The following is a 21067-nucleotide window of genomic DNA, read 5'->3' on the forward strand; positions in this document are numbered from 1 at the left end:
AATGTAGAAAATAGTTAAGATAACTCCACAGAGATATTTTTAGAATTGATTTATTATATGATTCCATTTATATAAAAGTCCACAATAGGTAAATCCAGAAAGTAGGTTAGTGATTGCCTAGGGCTATGGGGAGGGTGCAGAGGGAATGACTGCTAATGGGGAGGGCGTGTCTTTTCAGAGTGATAAAAATGGTCTACACTTAGATTGTGGTGATAGTTGCAGTTTTGTGAATTTGCCAAAACTATGTACACTTTAAATGGATGGATTTTATGGTATTATTATGGAGTTATATCTCAAAGATGTTTAAAAACTTAAAAGAGCTAATTAATGCATATAAGGTGTTTACCCTGGTGAGTAGCACATAGAGAGTAAACAATGAGTATTGGCAGTTTTTATTCATTTGTATCCACAATTATGGTCATATTAGAAAGAGCTTTGAGGGGGCTCCTGGGTGGCTCAGTCCATTGAGCATCCATCTTCGGCTCTGGTCATGATCTCTCAGTTCGTGGGTTCGAGCCCCGCGTCGAGCTCTGTTCTCACAGCTCAGAGTCTAGAGCCTCCTTCAGATTCTCTGTCTCCCTTTGTGCCCCTCCCCTGCTTGTGCTCTGTCCATCTCTCTCTCTCAAAAATAAATTAAACATTAAAAAAATTTAGAAAGAGAAAGGGAAGGAGGCAAACTGTAAGAGACTCTTAAATACTGAGAACAAACTGAGGGTTGATGGGGGGGTGGGGAGAGGGGACAGTGGGTGATAGGCATTGAGGAGGGCATCTGTTGGGATGAGCACTTGGTGTTGTATGGAAACCAATTTGACAATAAATTACATTTAAAAAAAATTTTAGAAAGAAAGAGCTTTGAAATATATTAAATTTACCTACCAGACACCCACCCTAATGGTGTGGTCCGAGTTGTACTGACCTCTTGTGGCCAATGCTGTGTAGTCTGTTCCTCTTGCCCTATAGCTGCCAGGCCAGGTTGATGAGCAGCCTTGTGGGGATATCCATGCATTGAAGATAGAGAAGGGAAACTGACTGGGAGGCTTAAGTTACTGTCCCACCTCTTCTACCCACTCAGGCTTAGTCACATTCAGCTTGTTGGGCCATTTGAAGATTCATGTTTGTTTTGGTGTGGGGTAAGCCTCTGACTTCATTTTTCCAAGTGGATAGCCCTCTAACCTGACACCATTTATCGAATAGTCATTCTTTTTTCCACAGATGTAAATCAGGAGGAAAAAAATGAAAAACCACACATACACACATATAATAAATTATGTAAATAATTTTTTAGAGCCCCTGCAGACTGCAAATATTTCATGGTTCCTTTCCACAATCCTGAACTTCCCATCATGCTCATTTATTTAGAGAAAAATACTGAGCAGCTTCTAAGAAAATTGTCAGGGTGACTTTGAGAAGCTAGTGTAGTGAGCTGCCATTAACCATTACTGTCTTGACCTAGGTTCGTATTTCTCTTTACCTAACTTGGGAGAATATAGCATGCCTCTGCAGGTGCAATTTGGTTAAAGATGAGGTAATAAATCAGCCTTCATTTAGTTCACAGGTTTGCCAGTGTTGAAAATAATATCTTTTAGTCAGATTAGATGAGGAGGAGGAGGAAGAGGAAGAGGAGAGTAAGTCTATCTGTTCATATTAAATAAAACTAAGAATAACAGTGATTCAGGATTTCGGGCTATATTATAAAGCTGTAGTCTTCAAGACAGTATGGTACTGGCACAAAAACAGACACATGGATCAATGAAATAGAATAGAAAACCCAGAAATGGACCCACAACCATATGGTCAACTAACCTTTGACAAAGCAGTAAAGAATATCCAGTGTAGAAAAGACAGTCTCTTCAACAAATGGTGTTGGGAAAACTGGATTGCAACATGTAGAAGAATGAAACTGGACCTCTTTCTTACACCATATACAAAAATAAATTCAAAATGGATACAGAACCTAAATGTGAGGAAACCATCCAAACCCTAGAGGAGAACACAGGCAGCTATAGCAGCTTGGCTATAGCAACTTCTTACTAGAAGGGAAACAAAAGCAGACGTGAACTATTGGGGCTTTATCAAGATAGAAAGCTTCTGCAAAGTGAAAGAAACAATCACCAAAACTAAAAGGCAGCCTACAGAATGGGAGAAGATAAGTGCAAAGGACATATCTGATAAAGGGTTAGTATCTAAAATCTATGAAGAGCTCAGCAAACTCAGCACCCAGCAAACACATAGTCCAGTTAAGAAATGGGCAGAAGATAATGAATAAAAACTTTTCCAAAGAAGACATCCAGATGGCTAACAGACACATGAAAAGATACTCAACATCGCTTATCATCAGGGAAATACAAGTCAAAACCACGATGAGGTACCACCTCACACCTATCAGAATGGCTAAAATTAACAACACAAGAAACAACAGGTGTTGGTGAGGATGTGAAGAAAGGGGAATCTGCTGTTGGTGGGAATGCAAACCAGTGCAGTCACTCTGGAGAACAGTATGGAGGTTCCTCAAAAAACTAAAAATAGAACTCCCCTAGGACCCAGCAATTGTACAACTAGGTATTTACCCAAAGGATACAAAATTACAGATTTAAAGAGGTCCATGCACCCCGATGTTTATAACAGCATTATCAACAATAGCCAAGCTATGGAGAAACCCCAGATGTCCATCAACTGACAACTGGATAAAGAAGATGTGGCATATATATATATAATGGAATATTACTCAGCCATTAGAAAGAGTGAAATCTTGCCATTTGCAGCAACATGGATGAAGCTAGGGTGTATTATGCTAAGTGATATAAGTCAGTCAGAGAAAGACAAATATCATAGGATTTCACTAGTGGAATTTAAGAAACAAAACAGGTGAACATATGGGAGGGGGGAAAAAAGAAAGGGAAACAAACTGTGAGGGCTCTTAATGATAGAGAACAAAGTGAGGGTTGATGGAGGGAGGTGGGTGGGGGATGGGCTGGATGGGTGATGGGTATCAAGGAGGTCAGTTGTGATGAGCACTGGATGTTGCCTGTAATTGATGAATCACTGACTTCTCCTGAAATCAATATTGCACTGTTAACTAGCAAGAATTTAAATAAAATTTTAAAAAGAAAGATTAAGTTTTAAAAACTAAGAGTAACAGTTGCTTATCAATGAGAAAAGGTCACTCTTCAACTTTACTCTCTCCCTTAGCCAATCTAGGAAGTTGTCTAAATGGGTAGAGAATATTGAATTCTCTTTGCTAATTTAGTTAGAATTACTGTTGAATAAACCATTTAGATTAAATAGAAAATCCAGGGCAGGCATGGGAGGTAGTGTTGGTCTTCAAATTAGAGAAAGCCTTCAGTTAAGTGGTAATAAATGAAATGGATTTTACTTTTTGTGAATTATACTTTTGTGGAAGTCATTAGCTCTTTTCATTATGAAAGGCAAGAGTATAAATTGCAGAGCTTTCTTCTTTTACCATTTTAATGAAGACTCAACTTTGAAGGCTCTGTTCTTGAGGTGTAGTACTGATAGCAGTTTAAAGAAAAAGCAACCCTGGCAAGGTACACAGATCAAAAAACACTACTTCAGGGTAGAATGGTACCAGTTAATAAAAAAATTTTTTAAAAGTTAATTCCCTTTTAATTTACTCTCGTGGTTTTAAGAAAAATGCTAGGGGATATCATAATTGAGAGTTATTTTTGTCCTCCCTTGGCAAGGACACATGCCTTTTCAACTTGATAATGATTCCCTTGTTTGGCTCAACTATGTGGTTTGCATCTTGTACTCAGAATGTAATTATGTCAAGAGGATTCTAATGAGAAAAAAAAAAATGGTCTCAGAGCGAATAGCAAATCCAGCATGCATCGTGCACACTTCATTCACAGCTCTGTTTTTCCCCCTAAGGATCCAAGCCATCCAAGCCGTGCTCAGAAGCCTGTTGACAATAGTGCCCCTCATGCTGTTGTTCTTCATGATTTCCCAGCAGGTAAGCACATAAATAATAAAGTGGTAGAGCTCAGGATCCCTGAGCAGATATCTTCCCTGAGTTAACCTCTCGAGGACATCTTCATTTTCTGTGCCAAGAAAGATTGGTCATTTTACCACTCACCATGCCTTCCAGAAGGGTCATTAATACCCAACTGTTCCAGAGAGCTTAGCTGCATTCCCTTGCCTTTAAAACTCCCTGTGAGAGAGAGAATGAGGGGAGACAGAAAGGGCTGGGGGTGGAGGGATTCCCTTGCAATGAGCAAAAAGTGAATTGCCTACCAGTTGCAAACTTTTAACTCTTTAAAAACTATGCATATTGCACCCCAAAAAATGCATACCAGTTAACAATTAAAATGAAATTCTTTTTTTTTTTAATGTTTATTTTTGAGAGTGAGCGTACAAGCTGGGGAGGGGCAGAGAGACGGGACAGAGGATCCCATGCTCCCTGTTGATAGCAGGAAGCCCAATGTGATGCAGGGTTCAAACTCCCGAACAATGAGATCATGACCTGAGCCAAAGTCGGATGCTTAACGTACTGAGCCACCCAGGTGCCCCATAATGAAATTAGTTCTAATTTAATGAGGGAAATAATTTTCTCCTAAGAGTTGCAAAACCTACACACAGAACTTAGCTATTACTTATGTGATGAAAATACACATTTTTTGTAATCAATTTTTAAATACCTGTTATATTCAAGGCTAAAATAAGCTCCTATTTTTTTAAGTTTATTTATTTATTTTGAGAAGGGGGAGGGGCAGAGAGAGAGAGGAAGAGAGAGAATCCCCAGTAGGCTCCACCCTTAGTGCAGAGCCCAACATGGGGCTCAATCCCACGACCCTGGGATCATGACCTGAGCTGAGTCAGATGCTCAACCAATTGAGCCACCCAGGTGCCACTACAAATAAACTCATGATTTATTAAAATTTCTTATAATCTACTTGGTAGACTTATTTTTATTTCAGTGTGAGTAGATTTACTTGCTAAGGAACTATACTAGTCCCTTACTTACTATTTTAGATTGAAATGATTTTTAAGCATGATTGAAAATAATAATATTCTACATGTCTATAAAATATTTCATTGCTCAAGATGTATTTAGCAAAGGGTTTATATTAACCTGGTAGGAACCATTGACCAACAAAATAGTTTTTTTTAACCATCTCCCATTAATCAGTGCATGGTAAATACATCTAATTTGGCCTTTAAAAAGGAAGCTTATAATAACAATATCCTCCCAAAAAAGAATATGTTTTTTAAGTCAATTTTATTAGTATAATCTGTTCTTAAAATCAATAGAATGTACTGCCTCAGTGGACAGAACTGAAAGCTACTTTGTGCGCTGCTTTAATCAAATCTGCAACCAAGAGAATTCATCACACATAATTGTAATTTTATGTTACAGAGCAAGTTGATGATTTGCACCTCACTTCTGGAGAAATTGTTTATCTTCTGGAAAAAATAGACACAGATTGGTATAGAGGGAAATGTAGAAACCAGACTGGTATATTTCCTGCCAACTACGTCAAAGTAATTGTAAGTGGGTAGTGCTTGTTTAAATTGGTCATATATTTGGTGGGTTCTATGTGACTTGCAGTTTGGAAAAAACCAGAAGCCTAGATAGCCTAGATTCTTTTTTTTTTTTTTTTTTTAAGTTTATTTATTTATTTTTGAGGTGGTTAGGGGCAAAGACAGAGGGAGAGAGAGAGATTCCAAGCAGGCTTCACAAAGTCAGCACAGAGTCTATTGCGGGGCTGTAACCCACGAACCATGAGATGATGACTTGAACCAAAATCAAGAGTTGGGCGCTGAACTGACCGAGCCACCCAGGCACCCCAAAGCCTAGATTCTTATATTCTAATTCTCTGTTTTCCATTGATCCCTTTGGTATTTGGAAAATTTTTAAAAGAAAATTTTTGTTCAGCTAGGCAATGATTAATTTTATTATATTATATGGAGTATTAAAACTTAATGCCTAAATGCTCTCGGAAATCTAAGGTGAAAAATGCAGGTCGACTAGTGAACCAACTTGGAGGGTGGATAAGCACTAAAGGATATATATTAATTCTTTGAAACATTTAGTAAACAATAATTAAATGTTACTGGATAGTCCCGAAGGAATGTCCCCTGAGATTATGGTGCCAAGTTTCTTTGAGGTAGATTTCACTTTCGGTTTCTTTCATCCTTTCCATTCCCATTTATTTCCATTTAAAAAAATAGATTCGGAATACTAAAGTACTTTTATTGGGGGTAGTGGTCCATTAATTATGTTTCATATAATAATTTCAAATCTGATTGGGAAAAATTATATTAAGTATCAGAATTTTTACACCCTCACAGCCTACAGTATGTGAGCCCATATTATAGAGCCCTAAGTGTAAGCCCAGGTGGCTGTGAACTATGGAGATAAAATCAGAATGCCACTTGAACATTTATATCAATAGGAAGAGTATGACTCAGTCTCTGATATAACTTATTGATACTGGAAAATATCAATAAAGCTAGCTTATATCATTAAGCTTTAACAGCTTATTTAAGTGGGAAAAAGCCAATGACTTTTCATTACATCAGAAACTTAGGAAACAAATATAACAGAAAACCTGTATTTTTTCAAATATAAATGAGCTTGAGTCTCTTGAATTATAAAATGTGGGTCTTAAAAATTGTCTAGTGTATATATGCCCTGATTCTTTGGACAATCTAACCACATTCTCTAAATTAATATTAAGAATAATGTTAGTTTTAGCACTCTTTCTCATTTTTCTTCTGCCCAATGTAGCAGTACTTTAAAAAGCACAATTACCACACTGAAATCAATCACACTGAATCTGCCACATTATTGGTATAAGTGTTATTTCTAAACCTACAGGTTTAAAAAATTGTTTTAAAACTTTTAGAATTTATCAGGAAGGGCGCTGATTTATTTAATATAGACCTCTAAACCTTAAGTAGTTTTCAGACTTAGTGCATTATGGTCAATATTTTATTACAACCCAGCTCTACCGAGCCCTGTAAATAAAGTATTCTCTAAAGTGCTTGCCACTTAATAGATGCTCACTGAGTACTAATTCCTTTCTTCCTTCCCTATTCACACTGAAGGAAAATAAAATGTTCTAGAGTTACGAAAATAGAAGAAATCCACAAGTTTGATTAAAATGTTTTTGGGAGGTCAGAAAAGTATTGCAGAATTCTGCCAACACTTGGAATATGTGTGGTAGTGCGTGATGCTTTCTGCCTAGTTTCTATCTTAAGTCATCCTCATCTGAAGTTTTCAACTTACAGAATGTGGGAGAGAGAAAACTCAGTCCAGGGTAGGATGATATTAATGTGCTTATTCTATTCTAATGTGCAAATTGTTGCCTTGACTTTGTCTTTACAGATTGATGTTCCCGAAGGAGGAAAAGGGAAAAGAGAATCCATGTCATCTCATTGTGTTAAGTAAGTTTTATTTGTGTCCTTTTGCACCAAATGCAAAAGAGGCAAGCATTTATATCCTAAAGAATTACCAAACTGAAAACACTTCAGATGTGTGATTATTCACATTCTCAGTGTGTCTTTGTAATTATGAGGAAAACTTTGCCTTAGTGGGGGGCACCAGGCTGGCTCAGCTGGTAGAGCATGTGACTCTTGATCCTCGGGGTTGTTAAGTTTGAGCCCCATGTTGGGTGTAAAGATTGCTTAAAAGTGAAATCTGTTTTTAAAATAAATGAATAGGGGCGCCTGGGTGGCTCAGTCGGTTAAGCGTCCAACTTCGGCTCAGGTCATGATCTTGCGGTCCATGAGTTCGAGCCCCCCATCAGGCTCTGTGCTGACAGCTTAGAGCCTGGAGCCTGTTTCGGATTCTGTGTCTCCCTCTCTCTCTGACCCTCCCCCGTTCATGCTCTGTCTCTCCCTGTCTCAAAAATAAATAAACGTTATAAAAAATAAATAAATAAATAAATAAATAAATAAATAAATAAATAAATAAATAAATAAATAAAAGAAAATAAAAAGCCTTAGTGGATTAAAATTCTGATGAAAATGCGACATGTTGGAAGAAGCTGGTATAAACAATACTCTGTCATACAGGACATATAGACACACACACAGAGCCACAGACTGTCTATCCTAGAACTTCCCACAGCCTGGCCTGAGCTTGAGCAGAGACAGTTTCGTTATCCAGCGCATTTTGTTTTGGCCTTCTGGTGTTTATCTACCAACATATTTTTAGAAGGTTCAGATATTTTTGCCACAGAAAATATTTTAATCTTCTAGAAATAGGAACCCTATAAAACTTGCTAGACATTTTGTATTGTTTTGTTTTTAAGAGGAACTAGAAGAAAGTAAAGGAAGAGTTAAGTTGGAGAGGTCTTCCTTTATGTCTGAAAACCTTTCCATAAATTTATATACCCTTTTATGCACCACTGTAACTCCTTTGTGATTTAAAACACTGCCACAATGCAACTTTATATTCCAGTTAAATGAGCAAATTAGTGGAATTCACTACCTGCTGAAGACTGTAAACCTGTCTTTGAATAGGTCAGACATAAGGAGATGCTCCCCGAGGACTTCAGAAAATAAATGCAAAGGTTACCACAAATAAGAAAACTTCTGATGCCACCGTAGTTGAATTCTACTTCGAGTTCAGTTTTTCTCCTATTTTTAAGCAGTGTTTACTGTGTCAGCAGGTTGAATTTAAAATGGGCCTTCACAGCTATTGATCCATTGACCTGACTTAAATCAGACTTTGATTGGTGCCAGTACCAACCTTTTCTCTTCAGGCAATTGCATCTCTTTAGACTGTTGCTATTGAAACTTCCCTTTCTAAAGCCTTAAATCGAAGGTTTGGTATTAAATCATGCCTTCGGGGATATAATTTTATTTCTACTTTTATCTTATTTTCAGTCACAATTGCAGATCATTAAAGGATTGTTCTCATAATCAGAAGTGAAGCCTTTTTAAAGGTGATACGGAAAGCATCTGTAAAACAACAGTGTTAGATATAAAATTGTTATAATTTGCCCGGTTTCTGTTTTCTTCTAACCTTCCAGTTGGGAAGGCCATTTCTCTCTATAGACAACTCACTGCTGATTCAGCATATATTGAGGATACTCTGCCCAGCTTCTGCCCATTGCATTTGGCCACGGAATTTTCCTGTCTTGCCCTGAGATTCTCAGGGTTAGCAACTTGTGAACTCAGTGCAGTTAGGATTGAGAGGGTTCAGATTCAGCCGGCCTACATATACAAAGACATGTAATGGAGTAAAGGAGTAAAGGTGATCAAGAGATATACCAGTATAGACTGGCCACAGGGGTCTCCTTTGTAATTCTCATGTACTCTGTGAGCTTGATGTTAGCCTTTTTTTTTTTTTTTGCTTTAGCCTTCTTGAGTAAGTTCATATCTAAAAAGTGAGGACTATCATTTAGAAATGTAGCTTATTCTTTTTATGGAAAATTTTAAATTATGCCTAGTATATCTTGTTCCATAGTAAACACAGAATAAGTATTTATTGAAAGACTAAATTAAGGTTTTAAAGCATTTTGAAAGTTAGTACTCTCTAGTTTAACTCACAGAAATGATCTTCTTTGTTCAGAGGGCCAAGATGTATTGCTCGGTTTGAATATATTGGAGACCAGAAGGATGAGTTAAGTTTCTCAGAGGGAGAAATTATTATTCTTAAAGAGTATGTGAATGAAGAATGGGCCAGAGGAGAACTTCGAGACAGAATTGGGATTTTCCCCCTTAACTTTGTAGAACTCATGGAAGATCATCCCATCTCTGGTGTAAACATTTCAAGTGAGTATAGAGAATATGTTTTTTTATTATTTTATTATGTCCTAATTCAACTAAACCAAATAACAGGATCATACTTAAGGGGCACCTGTGTGGCTCAATCAGTTAAGCGCCCAACTTCAGCTCAGGTCATGATCTCGTGATTTGCGAGTTCGAGCCCCACATTGGGCCCTCTGCTGTCAGTACAGAGCCCACTTCGGACCCTCTATCCCCCTCTGTCTCTGCCCTTACCCTGCTTGCACTGTCTCTCTCTCTTTCTCTCTCTCTCTCTCTCTCTCAAAGATAAACATACAAAAATTTTTTTAAAAAGGATAATACTTAAATTGCTTAATAATCCATATTTGTTAAAGTAGAAAGAAAAATGGTTTTTATTTTTTTTTTTTTTGAAAAATGGTTTTTAAATGGTACTAATTATTGGGATAGTCTTTGTTGTGGTAATCTCTCACAAAGATCTAGTTTTGTTGTTTTAGGTTGTTAGCAATAGCTTCATATCAAAAATGGTAAGGAATCATAGACTTTTAAACAGAAGTGGACTATCTAGTATAACTAGTATATATCTAGTATATATGTATCTAGTATATATCTAGTATAACTAGTGTATCCTACTTGACAGTAAATGAAACAGACCCAGGGAGGATGGTACCAGTCAAAGTTAGTCATTACATGAAGAGACTGGTCTGGAGTCCCAGACTTTTTATTCTCTCTCTATGGTTTTTCTGCAATACTAATACATTGTCTTTACATGTAAAGTTTTAACTTTTTTTTTTTTTTTTTAACGTAGGCACAAAAACACCACCACCCAAGGCCAAAAAAGAAGATTCTGGTGCAAATTCTCAGGTAGGCTTCTTGAATGGGTAACCGTAGTGAAAGTCAGGTTTCAACTCTTGGAGGAATATTAAAATCATAATTATCATAAGTATCAAGAGAAAATTTCAATTCATTTGCAAATGTTTGAAATAAATTGGTAATTCCTTTTACTCTGTATATTAGAGCTCATGCAAATGGGTTAGAAAGACATGCAAATGCTGATAGAAAACAAGGAAAAAGACATGATTGGAATATTCATAAAAGAGATACTGTAAGTGACTGATATTAAACTTTAAAAATATTTTTGTTTTTTTAATGTTTATTTATTTATTTTATTACTTCCTTTCTTTGTTTTTGTTTTCAGTATATGAAATTTATTGTCCAGTTGGTTTCCATACAACACCCAGTGCTCATCCCAAAAGGTGCCCTCCTCAATACCCATCACCCATCCTCTCCTCCCTCCCACCCCCCATCAACCCTCAGTTTGTTCTCAGTTTTTAAGAGTCTCTTATGCTTTGGCTCTCTCCCACTCTAACCTCTTTTTTTTTTTTTTCCCTTCCCCTCCCCCATGGGTTTCTGTTAAGTTTCTCAGGATCCACATAAGAGTGAAACCATATGGTATCTGTCTTTCTCTGTATGGCTTATTTCACTTAGCATGACACTCTCCAGTTCTATCCACGTTGCTACAAAGGGCCATATTTCATTCTTTCTTATTGCCACGTAGTACTCCATTGTGTATATAAACCACAATTTCTGTATCCATTCATCAGTTGATGGACATTTAGGCTCTTTCCATAATTTGGCTATTGTTGAGAGTGCTGCTATAAACATTGGGGTACAAGTGCCCCTATGCATCAGTACTCCTGTATCCCTTGGGTAAATTCCTAGCAGCGCTACTGCTGGGTCATAGGGTAGGTCTATTTTTAATTTTCTGAGGAACCTCCACACGGTTTTCCAGAGTGGCTGCACCAGTTTGCATTCCCACCAACAGTGCAAGAGGGTTCCCGTTTCTCCACATCCTCTCCAGCATCTATAGTCTCCTGATTTGTTCATTTTGGCCACTCTGACTGGCATGAGGTGATATCTGAGTGTAGTTTTGATTTGTATTTCCCTGATGAGGAGCAACGTTGAGCATCTTTTCATGTGCCTATTGGCCATCCGGATGTCTTCTTTAGAGAAGTGTCTATTCATGTTTTCTGCGCATTTCTTCACTGGGTTATTTGTTTTTCGGGTGTGGAGTTTGGTGAGCTCTATAGATTTTGGATACTAGCCCATTGTCCGATATGTCATTTGCAAATATCTTTTCCCATTCCGTTGGTTGTCCTTTAGTTTTAATGTTTATTTTTGAGAGAGAGACAGAGTGAGAGTGGGGGAGGGGCAGAGAGAGAGGGAGACACAGAATCTGAAGCAGACTCCAGGTTCTGAGCTGTCAGCACAGAGCCCGACATGGGGCTCGAACCCACAAATTGTGAGATTGTGACCCAAGCTAAAGTCAGACACTTAACCAACTGAGACACCCAGGTGCCCCTTTTTAAATTTATTTTTAATATATATATTTATTAGTGTTTATTTTTGAGAGAGAAAGAGAGAGAGAGACAGAGCATGAGCAGGGGAGGGGCAGAGAGAAAGGGAGACACAGAATCCAAAGTAGGCTCCGGGCTCTGAGCTGTCAGCACAGAGCCTGAGGTGAGACTCGAACTCATGAACCGCAAAATCATGACCTGAGCTGAAGTTGGACGCTCAACTGACTGAGCCACCCAGGCATCCCTTAAATTTTTTTTAATGTTTATTTATTTTTGAGAGAGAGAGAGAGAGAGAGAGCACAAGCAGGGGAGGGGCAGAGAGCAAGGGAGACACAAAATCCAAAGCAGGCTCCAGGCTCTGGGCTATCAGCACTGTCTGACACAGGGCTCAAACTCACGAACTGTAAGGTCATGACGTGAACTGAAGTCGAATGCTTAAGGAGCTGAACCACCCAGGTGCCCTGATATTTAAAAAGGTTTTAACTAGGGCGCCTGTGTGGCTCAGTTGGTTGAATGTCTGACTTCAGCTCAAGTCACAGTATCACAGTTTGTGAGTTCAAGCCCACATCAGGCTTGCTGCTGTCCTCTTCAGATCCTCTTTCCCCCCCTCTCTCTGCCCCTCTCCCACTCATGTTTTCTCTCACTCTTTCTCTCAAAAATGAATAAACATTAAAAAAAAAAAAGAAAAAAAATTCACCTTATTAGTAATCAAAGAAATACCTTGTAAAGCAGCAATAAGATACCATTAACCTATCCATTTAACAAAGATTCAATACAATTCAACACTAAACAAGTAATTATATGAATGCTAAAATAGAGGAAGTACAGGGGCACCTGGGTGGCTCAGTCAGTTAAGCGTCCAACTCTTGACTTCAGCTCGGGTCATGATCTCATGGTTGGTGAGATCGAGCCCCTAGTAGGACTCTGCACTAGTGGTGCTGAGCCTGACTGGGATTCTTTCTTCACCTCTCTCTGCCCCTTCCCTGCTCACGCTGTCTCTGTCAAAAGAAATAAATTTAAAAAAAGAGAAAGTACAAATTATTACATTATTATTGTTTCTCACCCCAAGAAAAGGATAAAAAAAAAAAATGGGACAAGATTTTAGTCACAAAGATGGTCATAGTGCTGTTTTTATAATAGGAAAAAACTGGAAGCAACCTAACTCTGACCATTATTAGGAGAATGTTCTGAGGCCATGAATACTAGATTTATAAAATAAATGTCATAGGAGGAAAATATGTTATAGGGAAATTGAATATATAGCATAAAAAGACTAGAAGGAAATACATTTATTAACATGCAATTGCCTAGTTGCCTTTAGGTGGTAAGATTATCTAGGTGGGTGGGCTTTCCCCCCCACCTCTTCACTTCTTCATACATTTTCAAACTTTCCAGGTGTTTGGGAACATTTGTAATATTTGTATAATGAGAGAAAAAATGGCTTAAAAACTTTATGTAGCATGACTTCAGAAGTGTCTAAACTGAATTAGGAATGTGGATGACTTCCATTGTTTATTTGCAGCATATTGTAGAAGAATGAGCCTGATGGGGTCATTGTCAATATGTCACTGGTAATTGGGCTGTGTGTCTCTTAATTCTTTCATCACCACGCACTGATTAAATCAAACAGGGAAGAAGGTGACTACAGTTCTCCAGAAGGAAATATTCGTGTTGCTGCCTACATGTCTTGGGAACAAAAGTACCATTCGTTAGTATTGATTACTCAAGTGCAAGAACAAGAGGGGTTTTCGTTTGCTTTTTTTGTTTTTGTATTATAAGCCATCAGTTGTTGCAAACTTAAGATGTGTTATGCACTGTGCCAAGTGTGCTTACATGGATCCTTGCCGCAACACTAAGGTGAAGCTGGGGGTGGATCTGAAACCTAGGCCTGTCTAGCTCCAACCCTTTGCCTTAGCATTATCCTCTCTTCCCTGCTTAAGCTCCTCAAACATGGGCTTCCCATCTTGACTTGGCAGAGACACCTTTTTGCAGAGCAAAACCCTCCTCCGGTGTGTTTGGGGTAAAAGCATTCTTGTTGGAGCGTTCCATCATACTAACCCACCATGTTTGGGTCATTACCCTGGCAGCCTTACAGCTAACTACACCTCAAAATTAAAAATGTGAATTAATGAAGTCCCATGGTATGGAATCTGATAGCCTCTGAATCAGGTAAAGACCAGGGATTAACAGCCTGTTCATAATTTAGGTAAAGAAGAGCTTCACTGAAAATTATGTGCTTTACCAGAGTTTTCTCATAGTGTCATAAATACTACATGCTTTTACCTAATGTTTTTAATGTAACTAATGTCATAGATCATACTTACAGAAAAGTTTTTGCTTAAGTACTATATGTACTTTAAAAGCAGAAAAGCTAGAAATCCCAGCGTATCTGTCATTTAGAATTATATTTTTAAGAAAAAAACTTATTGGAAACTTTTATTTCTGAAAGCTGGTAGCAACATAAAATGTTAGGTGATTGAAAGAAGCGTTCAGGCTTTGAAATCTTATGACCCCTTAGCTTTTTCCCCCATTGCTTTTTAAGCTTTGTAGAAATCAATGTCAAATAAAATCTCACATTCCTTACCAAACTTCTGATTTGTAACAGGATAATAGTCTTTCTGGAGAATGGTGTGAAGCGCTTCACAGTTTTACAGCAGAGACCAGTGAAGACTTAGCTTTCAGGAGGGGAGACCGGATCCTGATCCTTGAGCATGTGGACTCTGACTGGTACAAGGGCAGACTGCATGACAGGGAGGGGATCTTCCCGGCAGTCTTTGTGCGGCCCTGCCAAGGTGTGACAACTACAGAAATAACAGTTACTCTCTAAGGGGAGAAAGCCTGAAACCTTTGAAATGATATATATTTCTTTTCCCTCTGGCTATGCTCAGTTTAACTTGTTTGCCTACATTTGAAAGAGTTGATTCATAAATTTATGGAAACTCTCTTCATATACTTTGTTGGCGTTATGGGGAGAGGGGAAGACAAAAATGCCTTCACTTAATAGTGGCTAATTTTGTCTACTAAATGTATTTTGTATAGTTTTTTTCCTGCTAGGAAAACGTCACCTTTTTGCAAGTTAAATAAATTCAAAATTAATTGAAATTATTCTGTCCTGGGAATGCAAAGCGTTGGGGGGGAGGGGTGGGGGGAGCGGTTCTTAAAATGTTTGATTTGTGTTTTAGTCTAATGTCTTTCTATACATATTTGAATTTTTGGTATCTTCACAGCTGAGGCAAAAAGTATGTCTGCTTTAGCACTTAAGGGGAAGAAGGCCAAAGCCTTATATGATTTCCATGGGGAGAATGAAGATGAACTTTCCTTTAAGGTCAGAATGTGTGTCTTTTTGTAACCGCATTAATAAATTTTGAAGTGTCTTCTACTGAAGGGTGGAACATTTGGGTGGAGTATTGATCATTAGCTAAGAATGAACAGATCTCAGACCCTAATTCTAATGGACGGAATTAGAGAAGGTGAATAGGGCACATTTAAATTATCAGCAAGGTGTTTAGGCCCTTAAAACCTTCCTGACTTGATAGCCCTACAATCCCCGACGACTTCCTTATTCCTAGGCCTTGTAACATCCGACCTCAACAATATAGCAATTTTCATTCATCCCTAGAAAAGGATGATTCTCTACATGGCCTTGGCAGCCTGCTACTGTCCTCTTTGAGATCAGATGGTACCTACCACCAGTGGCGGCTGCAGTAGTGTTCCTAAAACACTGGAGTATTGTCCACAAAGACACTGATTAGAATTTGAGGAAATGATCCCAAAAGGTTAAGTTCCTTTGCAAAGGTTTTTTTTTAGAGGCCTAAAATTTAGTCTTACTTTACTGAAGAAGTACCTCTTCTTTTTTGTTTGTTTTTTGAGTAAAAACTGAGTATTTCCATGATCCTCTTTCCCCAGCCTACAGCTGGACCATGGTCAGAGGACAGCACTCAGGACAGTACTTTGGAACTGTTCTTTTTTTTTTTTTTTTTTTTTTTTTAATGTTTATTTATTTTTGAGATAGAGAGAGACAGAGCGTGAATGGGGGAGGGTCAGAGAGAGGGAGACACAGAATCTGAAGATGCTCCAGGCTCTGAGCTGTCAGCACAGATCCCGTCACGGGGCTCCAACTCACAGACCGTGACATCATGACCTGATCCGAAGTCGGAGGGTCAACCAACTGAGCCACCCAGGCGCCCCTGGAACTGTTCTAAGAGGAAGGAGGATGGGTGTCGTAGTAGTTGGCTGTCAGAACAGCCCGTGTCAGATGCTGGGAAATTCTCCATCATCGGAGATAAGCAGCCAGAGGCGGGGCTACAATAGAGAGGAGTGACTGGGCAACATGAGACTTGATGTTGTGGGTACCCCCACACCTGTCTAAAACAAAACGGGGATCTTGGGGAGTCACGGAGTAAGGGACAATGCAGAGATAAAGTCTGTATAAAGTTGCTGACTCTTCTATTTTGTTACGGAGTTTTCCATTCTGAGAATTTCTTCTATCTTTTTCATTTTAAAATGTCATTTCTTTTATAAAATGTTGTTAGTAAATGATGATATTTCTTAATGCAGAATTATAATTTGGTGACCCTGCATCAGTTCCTTTTTTTTTTTTTCCCCTCTTAATTTCTTGGTCCTTAAAATCCAAACGTTTGGAAACCATTGCCATAGTCCCATTCAAGTCATGGGCATCAGAGGCTCATACTTCATTCTTGTGATCTTTACTGCAAGTGAACAATGTGGATTCAAAGTATTTAGATGTTATTTTGGCCTTAATGTCGGTGTAATAACAGACCTCATAGTATCCTCTAGAAAATAGGTTGTCTTCATTTTACAAATGACTGTCTGAAAGCAAGGTAATTCTAGAGTGTTTTTTTTTTATGAGATATTCTGCATTCTTTTTTTTGTTTTGTTTTATTTTATTTTTTTTAATTTTTTTTTAACGTTTATTTTTGAGACAGAGAGACAGAGCATGAACGGGGGATAGTCAGAGAGAGAGGGAGACACAGAATCTGAAACAGGCTCCAGGCTCTGAGCAGTCAGCGCAGAGCCCGACGCGGGGCTTGAACTCACAGACTGCAAGATCGTGACCTGAGCCAAAGTCAGACGCTTAACCGACTGAGCCACGCATGCGCCCCTAGAGTTTTTTAGTTAAGGAATTCACAGCTGTCAGTATTGTTAATCATTAATATTTTATTAAATATTTACAGAATATTAGTAGAACTTTTTTTTGAAAAAGAAATTGTGCTAGCCATTAGAAAACTGACATGGTATGTACATAAGGACCAGAGCCAAAAAAAAAAAAAGTTTCATTCAACTATTATGTCATAATTTAGGAACCAGAAGGAACTTATTTATAATATAAATTTTGAACAGCCAGAATTTTTACGGATTTTGGCAGAGTAAAGTAAATTAATGACATTTGATAGTCAGCATTTTTCCTTTCCATTTTCCATAAAGAAAGGCCTTAAATCAAACCATTTTTCCAGAGGGCAATGTACTAGTGCTACAAATAAAATCCATTTAGCCTGATAAAGATATTCTTAAAAGTAGCCAGGGTCATCTTGAACCATTATAGAATCTTAAACCCAGATTCTAAGAAATGGTTAGACTCCATAAGGAACAAAATAGTTTCAGGAGATAATTGTAAAAATTATGTCCTCATCTGTTGAGGAATTATAATATTCACATGAATGAGACATACAGCGTCTTTGACTAACCTGATGAGGGTAAATCAGTGTTCTGAGTCAAGGAGAAGCCCTTTAAAGACAGGAAAGAATGTAAATTTGATCGTGAGGCCACAGAACATGGAATAAACCAAATGGTAGAGGAGGATACCATTATGTGGAAGAATAAATGTAGAGTACAAAATGCTCAGGATGTTGAGAAAGGCAATTATAATAAAAGCCTTTCTAAGTAAAAAGTCCACTGTAAGATGTGGTGGCCATGTTGCCCAATGGTTAGCAATACAGGCCCTCGAAATCACACTAGATTGGAATCCTGTCTCTACCACTAACTAGATATGTGACACCAAGGAATCTATGTAATCTCTTTGGGTTTCAAGTTCCTTCTCTTTAAAATACAGAAGTCTGTAAGGATCTCTCTCTTAAAATGGCACAATAATAGTAACCACCTCTAGGATGCAGTGTTGTTTAAATGAGTTAATTCCTATGAAGTACATAAGGTAGGACACGACCTATCATAAGCACAGGACTTATTCTCTTACCTCCAAGTCTTTGTTTAAATGTCACCTTCAATGGGGCATTCCCTGACTGCCCTAATGAGAAGACAGTCCCACACTGTCTGTCCTCCTCTGCCAGCTTATTTATTTGTCTCCCTACTCTAAACTGAAGTCTTTATTCATTGTTGTAGCCATAATGCTCGGAACAGTGTCTGACATATGATGGGTACTCAATAAGTAATTATTACGTGAAAAACTATATATATAATATTAGGACAGCTAATACTATTAGTAAAGAAGTATTTTAGATTAGGAGTAATTGGGGGGAGGGCACAAAATGCAAACAGGAAAATAAAAGTACAGCAAGGGTGAGAAAGGCAAAGGAACAGGCTCTGAGGAGAAGTGGCATACAAGTAAATGGTGTCATAAGGTATAGATCATCTTTGTGGTGTATCATTTAATCCTCTGGGCAAATCAGGATCAGTGAGTTACATAAAGAGAAGATTAACCATGCCTGTCCAGGTAGACTGCTTACCATGCTTATTCTCGACAGAAACTAATCATTATTTCCAATTTTTGTCTTCTTACAGGCTGGAGACATCATAACAGAGCTGGAATCTGTAGATGATGACTGGATGAGTGGAGAACTAATGGGAAAATCTGGAATATTTCCCAAAAACTATGTTCAGTTTTGACAAGTCAGCTAAAGGTGAAGCTTGACTGTGTTTTTCAGCACAAGAACTCACTTGAACTATCACTTTGACTATCAGATATGTTTTTGCACTATTTTTTTAAACTGAATGAAATACCTATGCTGTACATGGTACACTAGAATTTTCTGAAAGCAGAATATGATTTTGTAGTCAGCTTTCATTCACAGTAGAAACCTGTACATGGAAACCCATAAGCAAGCCTTGATGTTCTATCAAGGAAGACATCAAGCAGGATTAGCAAGGCAGACAGACACTTCCTCTGGGGAGAGCGTCAGGTGACATGGCAGCATGGGGAGGCTTACAAGCAAAAGTTGCACTTAGACATCTTTTCATCAGCACAAGGAAATTAACCATGCTTGTTCCATTTTTTACTTTAGTTTAAAAAGAGGACATTTGATATTCTCCGTGCTGTAACTATCAGGACATGGTTGGTAATCTAAATTTCATTGTTGATATTCAAATTAATTCTAACCACTTAAGCGCATTATCCCTTATTACCAGGGCAAATCTCTGCTTCAGGTGAGGCAGTTTATTAACTAGTTGGGGCCCTTATAAGCACGTGGTGAATCAGCTCGTGCTCATCGAATGCTCCTTGTGTTACTAAGTATTTCCCCTTTGTCTAAGGATTTAAGGGTGATTAAAATTTGATGTATCTTAGTCAAAAGAACCAAAATCATCTTGAAATGCCTTGCTAATACAACTAACCAATCATTCCACCTACCTGCCATACCTTCTCTCTTCCATGTATATTTTATGTTAACAGGGTTATTATAAAGCACATTTTCTGAATCTGCAATCATTCTTTTGACAATTACTGGTACCCAAAGAAAAATTCATTTTCTTTGCGTTACCCCAGTAATATATAAAAACTGTCTTGTTATAGTGGTACATTATGAATTGCATATATCTCAGAATACAGAGCAACGGTTAAAACAGAAAACACCAAACCCCCACAGCTCATTTCTTCCCATTATAATCAGAATGAAAAATAATTTAAGAAGACCGAAGGCTGATAGTTATTTGGGCTTTTTCCCCCAGCTCATCCCTGAACAAATTATTAGAGCAAATGAAAAACCACTTTCCTGGTATCCATTTGTTATGCATTCCAGGCTTAAGATAAAAGTGGTTCTTTATGTGACTGAATCAATTACAGTTTATGGGCTTAAGCCAAATAGGTCGAAGACAATCTTCAAACAGATCAATGGAATAGAATTTCATTGGAAATGTAAAACATTTGCCCAACAATGTTCATGACTTTCTTCTATTTTTGAGAAGAATTCATATACTAGACCACTTGTTTGCTTTTGTTATGATTTCCCATTGTCCAAAAGTTAGGCAGCCAGTTGTCAAACCATTATGTGAACACCATGTGGGGTTTTGTAAGGGAAGAGATGTTTACTGTCTTTGATGGAAATTCATCTTCCATTTACATGATTACAATTGATTTGGGAATATGGGAGCTGTTTTTCTTACATTTTGGTTAAAGAGGACAGTATAAAGAAAACTCTTGTCAAATCTCAAGAGTAATTTTACGAGAAATGAATGACTTAGCGTTATCTTGACTAAATTCTTATTTGCAGCAAGGTGCACAACAATAAGGAAGTGGGGATGTGTCTGGAATAGGATGGGGGTATGTTATTTTGCCTGTGTAATTTTAACATCATATATCAAAGATCATGAAAGCCTAGCTTTATTGGAGAAAAATATTCCTCTTAAATTTTGGCCTTGTGTTAGCAGAATGATAAGTGCAATAGTTGTAAATCTATTTGACACTATAATAAACTGAGCTGAACTTTTCAAAGTCCTTTTCTCATACTCGACTGAGTTTTTTGAGAATGGTGATGGTACCTTTGTATCTCCAGCCCTTTGCACCATGTATGTAGACTCAATAAAAGTTGGTTGGTTGGTTGGTTGGTTGGTTGGTTGGATGATTGGTAGATTGGTTGGTTAGATGGAAAGCTTTCACATATAGCAATACTATCTCAGATCCCCAAGATCCAGTATTTTTCCTCCTTAATTTGTAGACAAAAATCTTCATTGAAACAAAATTCACAGTTTGCATCATTTCACTCCTTCATGACACCTTTTTTGCTTGCCACTTATTACCCAGTCAACTG

The 21067-nt window shown here is 37.9% G+C and overlaps 1 protein-coding gene across 2 annotated transcripts in view; it reads left to right on the forward strand.

The window, feature by feature from the left end:
- Positions 1–20754, forward strand: part of SH3D19 (SH3 domain containing 19) — a 97136-nt gene extending 76382 nt beyond the window's left edge. For both annotated transcript variants that reach the window (XM_045055779.1, XM_011281619.4), the window contains 8 exons: positions 3889–3970; positions 5375–5505; positions 7349–7407; positions 9542–9744; positions 10523–10578; positions 14677–14863; positions 15299–15396; positions 18828–20754. In XM_045055779.1, the coding sequence (XP_044911714.1) occupies positions 3889–3970; positions 5375–5505; positions 7349–7407; positions 9542–9744; positions 10523–10578; positions 14677–14863; positions 15299–15396; positions 18828–18932 (921 nt within the window). In that variant the 3' untranslated portion in view covers positions 18933–20754. The remainder of the gene's footprint in view (positions 1–3888; positions 3971–5374; positions 5506–7348; positions 7408–9541; positions 9745–10522; positions 10579–14676; positions 14864–15298; positions 15397–18827) is intronic.
- Positions 20755–21067: the final 313 nt, after the last annotated feature.

This window comes from Felis catus, chromosome B1, assembly GCF_018350175.1.
Source record: "Felis catus isolate Fca126 chromosome B1, F.catus_Fca126_mat1.0, whole genome shotgun sequence".
In the NCBI taxonomy this organism is placed as follows: Eukaryota; Metazoa; Chordata; class Mammalia; order Carnivora; family Felidae; genus Felis; species Felis catus.